At 50.5% G+C, this 16,276-nt stretch overlaps 1 protein-coding gene across 1 annotated transcript; it reads left to right on the forward strand.

Annotated features, from left to right (window-relative positions):
- Positions 1-1,366: 1,366 nt before the first annotated feature.
- On the forward strand, positions 1,367-1,891 carry LOC140409194 (small ribosomal subunit protein uS10). The gene has a single exon (XM_072497437.1). The coding sequence runs from the start codon at positions 1,494-1,496 to the stop codon at positions 1,851-1,853; it is 360 nt and encodes a 119-aa protein (XP_072353538.1). The 5' UTR covers positions 1,367-1,493; the 3' UTR covers positions 1,854-1,891.
- Positions 1,892-16,276: the final 14,385 nt, after the last annotated feature.

Raw genomic sequence — 16,276 nt, forward strand, 5'->3', positions numbered from 1 at the left:
TCCAAACCGCCCCAGTACCTCCCACAGATAATCCCATTCCACCCGGTCAAATGCCTTTTCTGTGTCCATTGCGACCACTACCTCTACGTCCTTACCCTCTGGGGGCATCATGATAACATTCAACAGCCTTCTTACGTTGGCCGCCAACTGCCTCCCCTTAACAAATCCCATCTGGTCCTCCCCAATCACGTCCAGAATACAGTCTTCAATCCTTGAGAACAAGATGCTAGCCAACAATTTGGCATCTACATTTAGTAGGGAGATCAGTCTGTAGAACCCACATAACTCTGGGTCCTTATCCTGCTTCAGGATCAATGAGATAGTGGCCTGTGACATCGTCGGGAAAGCCCCCCTCTCTCGCTTGCCTCATTAAATGTCCTCATCAGCAGTGGCCCCAGTATCCCAGAGAACGTTTTGTAAAACGCCACGGGGTACTCCATCCGGTCCCGGGGCTTTACTCGACTGCATGGCCTTCAGCCCATCTGCTATCTCTTCCAACCCGATCGGGGCCCCCAGCCCTTCTACCAAGTCTTCATCAACCTTCAGGAACTTCGGCCTCCCTAAGAATTGCCTCCGGCACAGCTGGGGGTTCCGACTCATACAGCCTTCTGTAGGATTCCTCGAATGCCTTATTTATCCCAGCTGAATCTCCGACCAGGTTCCCATCCCTGTCCCTTACTTTCCCAATCTCCCTGGCCGCCTCCCGCTTTCTAAGCTGCTGCGCAAGCATTTTACTGGCCTTCTCCCCATGCTCATAGATCGCCCCCTCGCATTCCTCGGCTGCTCCACCGCTTTCCCTGTAGTTAACAAGTCAAACTCCGCCTGTAGCCTCCGTCGTTCCCTTAGAAGCCCTGCCTCTGGGGTCTCCGTTTTTGTCCAATGTGTGCAGGAGGGTTTCCTGACACAGTATGTAGATAGGCCAATGAGAGGCGAGGCCATATTGGATTTGGTACTGGGTAATGAACCAGGACAGGTGTTAGATTTGGAGGTAGGTGAGCACTTTGGTGATAGTGACCACAATTCGATTACGTTTACTTTAGTGATGGAAAGGGATAGGTATATTCCACAGGGCAAGAGTTATATCTGGGGGAAAGGCAATTATGATGCGATGAGGCAAGACTTAGGATGCATTGGGTGGAGAGGAAAACTGCAGGGGATGGGCACAATGGAAATGTGGAGCTTGTTCAAGGAACAGCTACTGCGCGTCCTTGATAAGTATGTACCTGTCAGGCAGGGAGGAAGTGGTCGAGCGAGGGAACCGTGGTTTACTAAAGCAGTCAAAACACTTGTCAAGAGGAAGAAGGAGGCTTATGTCAAGATGAGACATGAAGGTTCAGTTAGGGCGCTCGAGAGTTTCAAGTTATGCTCTTCCAGTTGTGATTGCGGCCTGAGTGCAGGTTGGCAGGCTCTGTACGCTCCTGGGTCACCGCTGTTCGTTCACTTTCAGAGTCTCAAGCGAAGAAGTCGACGGATAAGTCGGTCAGGAAGTTACCATGGCATTTAAAGATCCTGGCAAAGCACCTGTCGAACAGGAGGTCGCAATTCACCGAATTAGAATTACCTTGACCAGCCGGAATGTAAAATCACTTGAGAAGGTTTGTGCTGATCTAATTCGTGGTGCCAAAGAAAAGAATCTGAAGGTCAAGGGACCTGTTCGCATGCCCACCAAGACTCTGCGTATCACAACAAGAAAGACTCCTTGTGGTGAAGGTTCCAAAACCTGGGATCGCTTCCAAATGAGGATCCACAAGCGTCTGATTGATTTACACAGTCCATCTGAAATTGTGAAGCAGATCACCTCCATCAGTATTGAGCCTGGTGTGGAAGTGGAAGTTACAATTGCTGATGCCTAAATGTCTATGGAAATAAGTACAATAAAATAAATTTAAAATCCAAAAAAAAAAATAATAATAAATAAATAAATAGTTACAAGTTAGCTAGGAAGGACCTAACGAGAGAGCTAAGAAGAGCCAGGAGGGGACATGAGAAGTATTTGGCAGGTAGGATCAGGGATAACCCTAAAGCTTTCTATAGATATGTCAGGAATAAACAAATGACTAGGGTAAGAGTAGGGCCAGTCAAAGATAGTAGTGGGAAGTTGTGCGTGGAGTCCGAGGAGATAGGAGAGGTGCTAAATGAATATTTTTCATCAGTATTCACACAGGAAAAAAACAATGTTGTTGAGGAGAATACTGAGATTCAGGCTACTGACTAGAAGGGCTTGAGGTTCATAAGGAGAAGGTGTTAGCAATTCTGGAAAGTGTGAAAATAGATAAGTCCCCTGGGGCGGATGGGATTTATCCTCGGATTCTCTGGAAAGCCAGGGAGGAGATTGCTGAGCCTTTGGCTTTGATCTTTAAGTCATCTTTGTCTACAGGAATAGTGCCAGAAGACTGGAGGATAGCAAATGTTGTCCCCTTGTTCAAGAAGGGAAGTAGAGACAATCCCGGTAACTATAGACCAGTGAGACTTACTTCTGTTGTGGGAAAAGTCTTAGAAAGGTTTATAAGAGATAGGATGTGTAATCATCTGGAAAGGAATAATTTGATTAGAGATAGTCAACACGGTTTTGTGAAGGGTAGGTCGTGCCTCACAAACCTTATTGAGTTGTTTGAGAAGGTGACCAAACAGGTGGATGAGGGTAAAGCAGTTAATGTGGTGTATATGGATTTCAGTAAAGCGTTTGATAAGGTTCCCCACGGTAGGCTACTGCAGAAAATATGGAGGCATGGGATTCAGGGTGATTTAGCAGTTTGGATCAGAAATTGGCTAGCTGGAAGAAGACAAAGGGTGGTGGTTGATGGGAAATATTCAGACTGGAGTCCAGTTACTAGTGGTGTACTACAAGGATCTGTTTTGGGGCCACTGCTGTTTGTCATTTTTATCAATGACCTGGAGGACGGCGTAGAAGGATGGGTGAGTAAATTTGCAGATGACACTAAAGTCGGTGGAGTTGTGGACAGTGCGGAAGGATGTTACAAGTTACAGAGGGACATAGATAAGCTGCAGCGCTGGGCTGAGAGGTGGCAAATGGAGTTTAATGCAGAAAAGTGTGAGGTGATTCATTTTGGAAGGAATAACAGGAAGACAGAGTACTGGGCTAATGGTAAGATTCTTGATAGTGTGGATGAGCAGAGAGATCTCGGTGTCCATGTACATAGATCCCTGAAAGTTGCCACCCAGGGACTTCCGGGTGCGGCTATGCAGAGCTAGGTCGCATATTCGGCAGCTCCCGCTTTGAACGGACTTTTGGGCTCTTTTGCAGGGCCCCCACGGCATTTGTTTGACATTTCCCGGTGTGGGAAGAAGACTGCAGAATTCCCCTGACGGTGTCCCCCAGGAATGTTGTGTCTTTTGGCTGCCAGACCCGGCAGAAACAGTGAAGGATTTGGCTTGATTTGCAGCAATAGACAGAGGCCTCTTTCAGCATGCAGGTGGGGGAAGGGCAAGCTTAAAGCTGCAATCTGACTTGACTCTATCAAAGGTGAATTCTAGCAGCAGAGGGAACAATTGTGAAAGGATCTACCAAGTGTGGTGGTATGTATTAGGGGTAATACGGTACACCACGTGTCGACAGGCTATTGGTGGAGGGATGCCAGGTCCTGATAGGATCTGCCACCTACTGGACTCCACCCAGAAATGCCGGTATAAGAACCCAGTTTTTCCCTCCATTTCCCTCAGCAGTTGCATTCTGTAACCACGCTGCTGGGGATAAAGTTCTGCTTAATAAAGCCTTCAATTGACATTACCTCAACCTGCCTCGCGTCATATTGACGGTGCTACACCAAGGCCATTGAAGAGGTGGGGGGTGGCGGCCATGGAGGAGTAGGTCGCGCATTCGGCAGCTCCCATCTGGAACCGACTCTCAGACCTTTTTCAGGAGTTTCCATAGACTTTTTGGGGCAGACTGGTGAAGCAAACACTGCCAACTTCTATGAAACGGACCAGAAGTGTAACGGCCAAAGGAGCGGCACTGGAGCAACGGGAGAAGCGAGGGAAAGAAAACAAAATGGCGGCGGCCAGGGACAAAGGGGAGCTGCGGGAGTTCATCAAGCGCTGCTTCGAGGAGCAGCGCGAGGAGATGCGCAAAGAGATGTTGGCGCCTATGCTTTCGGCAATTGAAGGACTTGGGATCATGCAGAAGGCCCACGAAGCTAAGATCCAGGAGGTACAGAAAAGAGTCAGTCAGAATGAGGACGAGCTTGTGGGCCTGGCGGTGAGAGTGGAGCAGAACGAGGCCGCTACACAAGAGGTGAGCGGGAAGACTCGAAGACCTGGAGAACAGGTCGAGGAGAAAGAATCTGCGAATCCTGGGTCTTCCTGAGGGAGTGGAGGGGGCCGATGCCGGGGCATACGCGAGCACGATGCTCGAGACGTTGATGCGCACGAAGGCCCCTTCGAGGCCGCTGGAGTTGGACGGGGCACATCGGGTGCTGGCGAAGAAGCCCCAGGCAAATGAGCAGCCAAGGGCGATGGTGGTGAGGTTCCACCGGTTCACGGACAGAGAGTGGGTCCTGAGATGGGCCAAGAAGGAGCGGAGCAGTAAGTGGGACAATGCAGAGATCCGAATATACCCGGACTGGAGCACAGAGGTTGCAAAGCGGAGAGCGGGTTTCAACCGGGCCAAAGCGGCGTTGTACCGGAAAGAAGTGAAATTCGGAATGCTGCAGCCAGCGCGACTGTGGGTCACATACAAGGACCAACACTATTACTTTGAAACGCCTGAAGAGGCGTGGACCTTTGGACAAGCCGAAACGTTGGACTCTAACTGAGGGTTTGTGAGGGTGGGGGGGGATGTTTGAGGTTTGATGTGTGATGGTTGTTGTATATAGGGGGTCAATCACGCGCAGGAAATGTTACATGGGCTGGGGGAGAGAGACAAGGCTGCGACAGGAGCTGCGCCAGAGGGGGCGGAGCGGGCTTTGGAAAGCACGGAGTTTTTTCCCGCACGCGGGAAGAAAGGCGGGAAGGGGAACGAAGGAATGCATATGGATTGGGAGACTCCCACGCAGGGAGGTCAATGGGACGGCGGGGGAAGCCGGGGTCAGCAGGTGTCAGCTGACTTACGGGAGTGACATGGGGGGAGCAAAAAAGCTAGACAGGGGTCTAACAGGGGGAGGGGAAGGGGGGGAAAAAGGGTTGCTGCTGCACTGGCCGAAAGGGAATGGGACACAGAAGAGGTGGTCGGGACCGGTGTCCCCCCTCTGGGGGACTGGAGGGTGAGGGAGGCGTGGACACGGGACAGGCCCAGAAAAGGAGATGGCTAGTCGGCGGGGCGTGGGGGGGGTGAGAGCCCCTCCAATCCGGCTGATAACGTGGAATGTGAGGGGCCTGAATGGGCCGGTGAAGAGGGCTCGAGTGTTCGCGCACTTAAAGGGACTGAAGGCGAACGTGGCCATGCTCCAAGAGACACATCTGAAGGTGGCGGACCAGGTCAGGTTAAGAAAGGGATGGGTAGGACAGGTATTCCACTCGGGACTGGACGCGAAGAATAGAGGGGTGGCAATATTGGTGGGAAAGCGGGTGTCATTTGAGGCCAAGACTATTGTAGCGGACAATGGAGGGCGATATGTAATGGTGAGCGGTAGGCTGCAAGGGACGTGGGTGGTGTTGGTAAACGTATACCCCCCGAACTGGGATGATGCAGGATTCATGAAGTGCATGTTGGGGTGCATCCCGGACCTGGAGATAGGAGGCCTGATAATGGGAGGGGACTTCAATACAGTGTTGGATCCAGCACTGGACCGCTCCAAATCAAGGACTGGAAAGGGTCCGGCGGCGGCCAAGGTACTTAGGGGGTTTATGGATCAGATGGGGGGAGTGGACCCATGGCGGTTTGCAAGGCCGCAGGCCAGGGAATTTTCTTTCTTCTCCCATGTACACAAAGCCGACTCCCGGATAGATTTCTTTGTTCTGGGTAGGACGCTCATCCCGAGGGTGGAGGGGTGGAAGGTGCTCAGGGAGCCCGGCGAACCATGTCCATATGTTTTGGTCATGCCCGGCACTGGAGGGGTTCTGGAGAGGAGTGGCGGGAGCAATATCTCAGGTGGTGAAAGTCCGGGTCAAGCCAAGCTGGAGGCTAGCAATATTTGGAGTAGTGGACGAACCGGGAGTGCAGGAGGTGAAAGAGGCCGGCATTCCGGCCTTTGCGTCCCTAGTAGCCCGGCGAAGGATCTTGCTAATGTGGAAGGAGGCGAAGCCCCCCAGCCTGGAGGCCTGGATAAATGATATGGCTGGAGTTGGAGAGGATTAAGTTCGCCTTGAGAGGGTCTGCACAGGGGTTCTACAGGCGGTGGCAACCGTTCCTAGACTATCTCGCGGAGCGTTAGAGGAAGGTCGGTCAGCAGCAGCAGCAGCAACCTTGGGGGCGGGGGGGCGGGGTGGAGGGGACGTCCTGGGAGGGGGGGGAGGGGGGGGAAGGGGGTACTGCCTGGGAGGGTGGATGAGCAAGAGATAACATGAAGGGTTGGGGAAACTGGCACGTACGGGTGAGGGCCAGTGTACAAAGCTGTGTAAATATATCATTTTGCCATGTATATATCTTGCTCTGCACGATTTCTCGTTTTTTTGTGTTTTGTTACGGGGGGCGGGGGGGGGGGGGTTATTGTTTGTAAGGGAGAAAAATTGTGTTAAAAAACTTTAATAAATATATATATTTTTTTAAAGAAAGTTGCCACCCAGGTTGAGAGGATTGTTAAGAAGGCGTACGGTGTGTTAGCTTTTATTGGTCGAGGAATTGAGTTTCGGAGCCATGAGGTCATGTTGCAGCTGTACAAAACTCTGGTGCGGCCGCATTTGGAGTATTGCGTGCAATTCTGGTTGCCGCATTATAGGAAGGATGTGGAAGCATTGGAAAGGGTGCAGAGGAGATTTACCAGAATGTTGCCTGGTATGGAGGGAAGATCTTATGAGGAAAGGCTGAGGGACTTGAGGCTGTTTTCATTAGAGAGAAGAAGGTTAAGAGGTGACTTATTTGAGGCACACAAGATGATCAGAGGATTAGATAGGGTGGACAGTGAGAGCCTTTTTCCTCGGATGGTGATGTCTAGCACGAGGGGACATAGCTTTAAATTGAGGGGAGATAGATATAAGACAGATGTCAGAGGTAGGTTCTTTACTCAGAGAGTAGTAACAGTGTGGAATGCCCTGCCTGCAACAGTAGTGGACTCGCCAACACTAAGGGTATTCAAATGGTCATTGGATAGCCATATGGACGATAAGGGAATAGTGTAGATAGGCTTTAGAGTGGTTTCATAGGTCAGCGCAACATCGAGGGCCGAAGGGCCTGTACTGCGCTGTAATGTTCTTTGTTCTATGTTCCGCATAAATCCTGTCGACCTGTAATATTTCCTTTATCAGTTGGTCCATCTCTGCTCTGTCTGCCTTCTCCCTGTGGACCCGTATCAAGATCATCTCCCCTCTAACCATCGCCTTCAGCGCCTCCCAGACCACTGCAACCGAAACTTCCCCCATGTCGTTGACATCCAGATAGTTCTGGATACATTCCGTCAGCCGCCCATACACCTCATCAGCTAAAAGTCCCACGTCCAGCCTCCAGTGCGGGTGCTGGTTACCCTCCTTGCTCACCTGTAGGTGAACCCAGTGCGGGGCATGATCCGAGATTATGATCGCTGAGTACTCAGTGTCCAATACCCCTGTCAGTAAAGCCCGATTCAGGATAAAAAAGTCAATCCGAGAGTACATTTTATGCACGTGTGAGTAGAAGGAAAACTCCTTCACTCTCGGCTGCCCAAATCTCCATGGGTCCACCCCCCTCACCTGCTCCATAAACTCCTTTAGCTCCTTTGCCATTGCCGGCACCTTGCCCTTGCCTGTCCTTGAGCTAGATCGGTCTAGCCCTGGGTTAATGACTGTGTTGAAGTCCCCCCACATGACCAGCTTATGTGAATCCAGATCCGGGATCTTTTCCAGCATCGTCCTTCTGAACTCCACATCATCCCAATTTGGCGCATACACATTCACGAGTACCACCGGCAGCCCCTCCAGCTTCCCACTGACCATAATGTACCGACCCCCCCACCCCCCCGTCCGCAACTATTCTTCCCGCTTCGAATGACACTCGCTTATTAATCAGGATCGCAACCCCTCTAGCCACGAGTGGAAAACCTGTCCAACCTATCCCTTCTTTAGTCTGACCTGGTCTGTTAATCTAAGGTGAGTCTCCTGCAACATTGCCACGTCCGCCTTCAGTCCCCTCAAATGTGCGACACGCGTGCCCTCTTAACCGGCCCATTTATTCCTCCTACGTTCCATGTGATCAGCCTGGTTGGGGGACTTCTCGACCCCCCCACCGCAGCTGATCAGCTATCACCTTACTTGGGCCAGTCTCCAGCCCGCGCCCCTCGCATCCGCAGGCCTGCCCCCGTCCCTGATCTCCCTATTGCCCCACAGCAAAAGTCCCTCCCCTGTCAGCAGAACATTTCCCCCCTTCCCTCCCAGTAACAGCACTATACACACAGCCCCCTTCAACAAGCATAACATCTGCCCAACCCCCACTGCGCTTCCGTGATCTAGCCCGCCCAGCTAGCTAGGTGACCCCCGCCCATGGTGCCAGACATTTTCCCACCTATTGTTCCCCCCTCACCCCCCACTTGGACCCACACAGATGCAAACGTAAACAATCCGAACCCAATTGCCCAAAAGAAACACAAAGAAGTCCTTTTTTAAGAGGGTTAATAAAATTAACCAGGGCTTTGTATGGGCGGATAAGTCCCCGTGAGTGAAGAAGGTGATGCTCGAGTGGAATCGGGGGGAGGGGGGGCTTGTGCTGCCGAATTTTAGTAATTATTACTGGGCGGCTAACAAAGCCATGATAAGGAAGTGGGGGGTGGGGGCAGGGTCGGTTTGGGAGCGGATGGAGGCAGCTTCGTCTGGGGTGTTGATAACAGCACCTCTGCCGTTCCCACCGGCGAGGTACTCGACCAGCCCCGTAGTGGTGGCGGCCTTGAGAATCTGGGGTCAGTGGATGAGGTATGCTGGTGCAGTGGGACCATCAGTCTGGTCCCCAATATGTGACAATCACTGGTTTGCCCCGGGGAGCTTGGATGGGGGGTTTCGAGTATGGCGAAGAGCGGGAATTGAGAAGATGGGGGACTTGTTTTTAGAGGGGAGCTTCCCTAGCTTGAGGGCGCTGGTGGAGAAGTTTGGGTTGGCAACATAGAACATTACAGCGCAGTACAGGCCCTTCGGCCCTCGATGTTGCGCCGACCTATGAAACCACTCTAAAGCCCACCTACACTATTCGCTTATCGTCCATATGTCTATCCAATGACCATTTGAATGCCATTAGTGTTGGCGAGTCCACTACTGTTGCAGGCAGGGCATTCCACGCCCTTACTACTCTCTGAGCAAAGAACCTACCTCTGACATCTGTCCTATATCTATCTCCCCTCAATTTAAAGCTATATCCCCTCGTGCTGGACATCACCATCTGAGGAAAAAGGCTCTCACAGTCCACCCTATCCAATCCTCTGATCATCTTGTATGCTTCAATTAAGCCACCTCTTCACCTTCTTCTCTCTTACGAAAACAGCCTCAAGTCCCTCAGTCTTTCCTCATAAGATCTTCCCTCCATACCAGGCAACATTCTGGTAAACCTCCTCTGCACCCTTTCCAATGCTTCCACATCCTTCCTATAATGCGGCGACCAGAATTGCATGCAATACTCCAAATGCGGCCGCACCAGAGGTTTTTATAGCTGCAACATGACCTCATGGCTCCGAAACTCAATCCCTCTACCAACAAAAGCTAACACACCGTACGCCTTCTTAACAACCCTCTCATCCTGGGTGGCAACTTTCAGAGATCTATGTACATGGACACCAAGATCTCTCTGCTCAGCCAAGAATCGTACCATTAGCCCAGTACTCTGTTTTCCTGTTATTCCTTCCAAAATGAATCACCTCACACTTTTCTGCATTAAACTCCATTTGCCACCTCTCAGCCCAGCGCTGTAGCTTATCTGTGTCCCTCTGTAACTTGTAACATCCTTCCGCACTGTCCACATCTCCACCGACTTTAGTGTCATCTGCAAATTTACTCACCCATCCTTCTATGCCCTCCTCCAGGTCATTTATAAAAATGACAAACAGCAGTGGCCCCAAAACAGATCCTTGTGGTACACCACTAGTACTGAACTCCAGTCTGAACATTTCCCATCAACCACCACCCTTTGTCTTCTTCCAGCAAGCCAATTTCTGATCCAAACAGCTAAATCACCCTGAATCCCATGCCTCCGTATTTTCTGCAGTAGCCTACCGTGGGGAACGTTATCAAACGCTTTACTGAAATCCATATCCACCACATCAACTGCTTTACCCTCATCCACCTGTTTGGTCACCTTCTCAAAGAACTCAATAAGGTTTGTGAGGCACGACCTACCCTTCACAAAACCGTGTTGACTATCTCTAATCAAATTATTCCTTTCCAGGTGATTATACATCCTATCTCTTATAAACCTTTCCAAGACTTTGCCCACAACAGAAGTAAGGTTCACTGGTCTATAGTTACCGGGGTTGCCTCTACTACCCTTCTTGAACAAGGGGACAACATTTGCTATCCTCCAGTCTTCTGGCACTATTCCTGTAGACAAAGATGACTTAAAGATCAAAGCCAAAGGCTCAGCAATCTCCTCCCTGGCTTCCCAGAGAATCCTAGGATAAATCCCACCCGGCCCAGGGGATTTATCTATTTTCACACTTTCCAGAATTGCTAACAACTCCTCCTTATGAACCTCAAACCCTTCTGGTCCAGTAGCCTGAATCTCAGTATTCTCCTCAACAACATTGTCTTTTTCCTGTGTGAATACTGATGAAAAATATTCATTTAGCACCTCTCCTATCTCCTCGGACTCCAAGCACAACTTCCCACGACTGTCCTTGACTGGCCCTACTTTTACCCTAGTCATTTGTTTATTCCTGACCTATCTATAGAAAGCTTTAGGGTTATCCTTGATCCTACCTGCCAAAGACTTCTCATGTCCCCTCCTGGCTCTTCTTAGCTCTCTCTTTAGGTCCTTCCTAGCTAACTTGTAAGTCTTGAGCGCCCTAACTGAACCTTCATGTCTCATCTTGACATAAGCCTCCTTCTTCCTCTTGACAAGTGTTTCAACTGCTTTAGTAAACCACGGTTCCCTCGCTCGACCACATCCTCCCTGCCTGACAGGTACATACTTATCAAGGACACGCAGTAGCTGTTCCTTGAACAAGCTCCACATTTCCATTGTGCCCAACAATGGAACTCCTGCAGTTTTCTTCTCCATCCGATGCATCGTAAGTCATGCCTCATTGCATCATAATTGCTTTTCCCCCAGATATAACTCTTGCCCTGTGGTATATACCTATCCCTTTCCATCACTAAAGTAAACGTAATCAAATTGTGGTCACTATCACGAAAGTGCTCACCTACCTCCAAATCTAACACCTGTCCTGGGTCATTACCCAGTACCAAATCCAATATGGCCTCGCCTCTCATTGGCCTATCTACATACTGTGTCAGGAAACCCTCCTGCACACATTGGACAAAAACGGACCCATCTAATGTACTCGAACTATAGCGTTTCCAGTCAATATTTGGAAAGTTAAAGACTCCCATAACAACTACCCTGTTGCTTTCGCTCCTATCCAGAATCATCTTTGCAATCCTTTCCTCTACATCTCTGGAACTTTTCGGAGGCCTATAGAAAACCCCTAACAGGGTGACCTCTCCTTTCCTGTTTCTAACCTCAGCCCATACTACCTCAGTAGACGAGTCCTCATCAAACGTCCTTTCTGCCACCGTAATACTGTCCTTGGCTAACAATGCCACCCCTCCCCCTCTTTTACCACCTTCCCTGAGCTTACTGAAATATCTAAACCCTGGCACCTGCAACAACCATTCCTGTCCCTGCTCTATTCATGTCTCCGAAATGGCCACAACATCGAAGTCCCAGCTACCAACCCATGCCGCAAGTTCACCCACCTTATTCTGGATGCGCCTGGCATTGAAGAAGACACACTTTAAACCACCTTCCTGCCTGCCGGTACACTCCTGCAACTTTGAAACCTCACTACTCTCAACCTCCTGTATACTGGAGCTACAATTGAGGTTCCCAAGCCCCTGCTGAACTAGTTTAAACCCTCCCGAAGAGCATTAGTAAATTTCCCCCCCAGGATACCCCTCTGGTCCAGGTGTAGACCATCCCGTTTGTAGAGGTCCCACCGACCCCAGAATGAGCCCCAATTATCCAGAAATCTGAAACCCTCCCTCCTGCACCATCCCTGTAGCCACGTGTTCAACTCCTCTTTCTCACTATTCTTCGTCTCGCTATCACGTGGCACTGGTAACAACCCAGAGATAATAACTCTGTTTGTCCTAGATTTAAGTTTCCACCCTAGCTCACTGAATTCCTGTCTTAAATCCCTATTCCTACCTATGTCGTTGGTACCTATGTGGACCACGACTTGGGGCTGCTCCCCCTCCCCCTTAAGGATCCCGAAAACACGATCTGAGGCATCACGCACCCTGGCACCTGCGAGGCAACACACCAACCGCGAGTCTCTCTCGTTCCCACAGAATCTCCTATCTATCCCTCTAACTATGGAGTCGCCAATGACTAATGCTCTACTCCTCTCCCCCTTCCCTTCTGAGCAACAGGGACAGACTCTATGCCAGAGACCTGTACCCCATGGCTTACCCCTGGTAAGCCCCCCCCCCCCCCCCAAACAGTATCCAAAGCGGTAATACTTGTTACTAAGGGGAACGACCACAGGGGATCCCTGTACTGACTGCTTCCTCCCAGCCCCTCTCACCGTCACCCACTATCTTTATTCTTCGGAGTAACTACATCCCTGATGCTTCTATCTATGACCATCTCTGCCTCCCGAATGATCCGAAGTTCATCCAGCTCCAGTTCCCTAACGCGGTTTCTGAGGAGCTGGAGATGGGTGCACTTCCCACAGATGAAATCAGCAGGGACACTGACGGCGTCCCTCACCTCAAACATTCTGCAGGAGGAACATTGCACTACCTTCCCTGCCATCCCCTCTAGATAAAAAAGAAAAAGAAAGAAAGAGCTTACCTGTTATTCACTCCCCTTCTCAGCAAGCTATCACTCAGCAAGTGTCACTTGACAACAGCTCCTCCACAAACCATCTTCAAGTTAGGGTGAGCACATGGATGTATGCAAATTTCTCCTCCAACAGCCAATCAGCAGTTCCGCTCTACTGCCCTCTGCTGGATGCGTGTCTTCACTTGAACAGCTAGGGTCTCTTGCTCAGGTACACCTTCAAGTTAGGGTGAGCACACGGACATATGCAAATTTCCCCGACAACAGCCAATCAGCAGTTCCGCTCTACTGCCCTCTGCTGGATGCTTGTGTTCACTTGAACAGCAAGGTCTCTTGCTCAGGTACACGTTCAAGTTAGGGTGAGCACACGGACGTATACAAATTTCCCCTGCAACAGCCAATCAGCAGCTCCACTCTACTGCCCTCTGCTGGGTGCTTGTCTTCACTTGAACAGCTAGGGTCTCTAGCAAGGGGGAACAAATTTAGATATTTACAGGTGCGGGACTTTCGGTGCAGGCAGGTTTCATCCTTCCCACTCCTGCCACTAAGGGGGATCCAGGATCGGGTAGTGTCTAGGGGATGGTGGGAGAGGGGAGTGTCTCGGACATCTACAAATAACTCATGGGGGCGGAGGAGACGCGGACCAAGGAGCTGAAGCGTAAGTGGGAGGAGGAGCTTGATGGTGAGATGGAGGATGGCTTATGGACGGACGCGTTGAGCAGAATCAACGCGACCGCAACATGCGCCAGGCTCAGCTTGATCCAATTCAAGGTGGTACACCGTGCCCACATGACAGTGGCCCGGATGAGTAGATTCTTTGGGATGGAGGACAGGTGTGTACAATATGCGGGAGGACCAGCAAACCATGTCCACATGTTCTGGGCGTGTCCAAAACTTCGGGGATATTGGCAGGGGTTTGCGGACGTCATGTCCAGAGTATTGAAAACAAGGGTGGCAATGAGTCCGGGGATGGTGATTTTCGGGTGTCGCAAGACCCGGGAATCCAGGAGGAGAAAGAGGTGGATGTTCTGGCCTTTGCTTCCCTGGTAGCCCGCAGACGGATACTGCTAGCTTGGAAGGACCCAACCCCCGAAGTCGGAGACCTGGCTAACTGACATGGTGAGCTTTCTTAGACTAGAGAAGGTTAAGTTCGCCTTGAGAGGGTCACTGTTAGGGTTCGCCCGGAGGTGGCAACCATTGATCGACTTCTTCGCGGAGAATTAATCATCAGCGGGGGGTTGGTTAGGGTAGCGTAGAATAGGGGGTCAATTAGGCGGGTTTTGGCGGGTTGGGAGTTGGTGATTACACTTTGTTTATTGTTCCTTGTACATTGTTTTTATACTGTCGCTGTTTGTAATGCCAAAAATACCTCATTAAAATTGTTTATTTAAAAAAAGAAACACAAAGAAAATCGGAAAGAAGATCCACCATCCAACATTCACACCTCCATTCCCCATCAGTGCAAATGCAAAATTTAACTCAAGCAGCTCGTCTGCAGAATCCAAGTTAATACAAAAGGCGTTACAAATAAGGTCCAAAGACAAAAACTTTTATTTTTTTTTAAATAACCAAAAAAACATAAACACTGCAGCAAAGTTCAGTCCAAAGACCTCAGTCCGCTACCAGCCCTTTCCTTCCAGCAAATTCCATCGCATCCTCGGGCGACTCGAAGTAGAAATGTTGCTCTTCGTGCATAACCCAAAGACGAGCCGGGTACAGTAGTCCAAACTTTACCTTCTTCTTAAAAAGGGTCGATGTTATTTGGTTGAACCCTGCTCTTCTCCTGGCCCCATCCGCACTCAGATCCTGATGTATAAGGAGGACGCTGTTCTCCTACTTACAGCTCCATGTCTGCCTGGCCCACTGTAGAATGCACTCCTTGTCCAGGTACCTGTGGAATTTCACCACCATTGTCCTTGGGGGGTCCAACTATATGCGGCCTCCTCACTAGCGCTCTGTGCGCCCTGTCCACCTCCAAGGGTCGGGTGAATGTCCCCTCCCCTAGTAGCTTCTCAAACATAGCCGCTATGTATGCCCCTGCGTCCATTCCTTCGGATCCCTCTGGGAGACCCACGATTCTCAGGTTCTACCGGCGGGACCTGTTCTCTGGACCTTCCACCTTCTTCTGGAGCCTTTTCTGTTGGTCTTTCAGTATCCCCACCTCCAACTCCACTGCAGCCTGGTGCTCCTCCTGCTCAGTCAGTGCCTTCTCCACTTTCTGGATCGCCCGATCCTGAGCATCCAGTCTGAGTTCCAGCTGCGCAATGGACTCCTTAATCGCGTCCAAGCATTCCTGTTTCTGCTTGGCGAAGCCCTCCTGTATAAACAGCATCAACTGCTCCGTCGACCGCTGGGTCTTCGAGCCAGGACTCCGGTCGTCCGCCATGCTTTCTCCCGTTGCAGCCTCAGCCCAAGCCTTCTCCGTTCGCCTATTTCTTCCTTTGTGAGCACTCCTGGTCCGCATCTCCATGCACTGATGTAGGATTCCTCGTCACAATTGCATCCAACATCAATTTTCCACTTCAGATCCGACAAATAATTGGGGAAAAGGGTCCAAAGTTCCGACCCGAGTCGGAGCCACCAAATGTGCGACCTACTCCTTCATAGCCGCCACCAGAAGTCCAAGAATGCACCATATTAAGTATGTCCGTGTTCTGGCTCTAAACTTTCAGAAAGTTGTCTACAGGCAATTCTGAACTTACTAGCATCCGTAGCCATCACAAAAGATAAAAACCAGATGTACCCACATTGTTTTAAAAAGCCGTGGAAAACATACGTGAGCATCTCCTTGCAGCAACAACTACTGCTTTTCGGCAGTGTTCGCTCGCAGAGAATATATAAAGGAAGCCAGTCAGTTGATAACAGTTTTGCTCGACAAGAAAGTTGAGAGAGGAAAAAGATAGGACAGGGACCCAGGGAGAGATTGAGAAAGTTAAGGAGACAAAACCTTGGTAACAATGGTTAGCACTGTTGCTTCACAGCGCCAGGGACCTGGGTTCGATTCCCTGCTTGGGTCGCTGTCTGTGCAGAGTCTGCACGTTCTCCCCGTGGCCGCGTGGGTTTCCTCCGGGTGCTCCGGTTTCCTCCCACAAGCCGTGCTTGTTCGGTGAATTGGTCATTCTGAATTCTTCCTCTGTGTACCCGAACAGGCGCCGGAGTGTGGCGACTGGGGGATTTTCACAGTAACTTCATTACAGTGGTAATGTAAGC

Source organism: Scyliorhinus torazame, chromosome 3 (assembly GCF_047496885.1).
Source record: "Scyliorhinus torazame isolate Kashiwa2021f chromosome 3, sScyTor2.1, whole genome shotgun sequence".
In the NCBI taxonomy this organism is placed as follows: domain Eukaryota; kingdom Metazoa; phylum Chordata; class Chondrichthyes; order Carcharhiniformes; family Scyliorhinidae; genus Scyliorhinus; species Scyliorhinus torazame.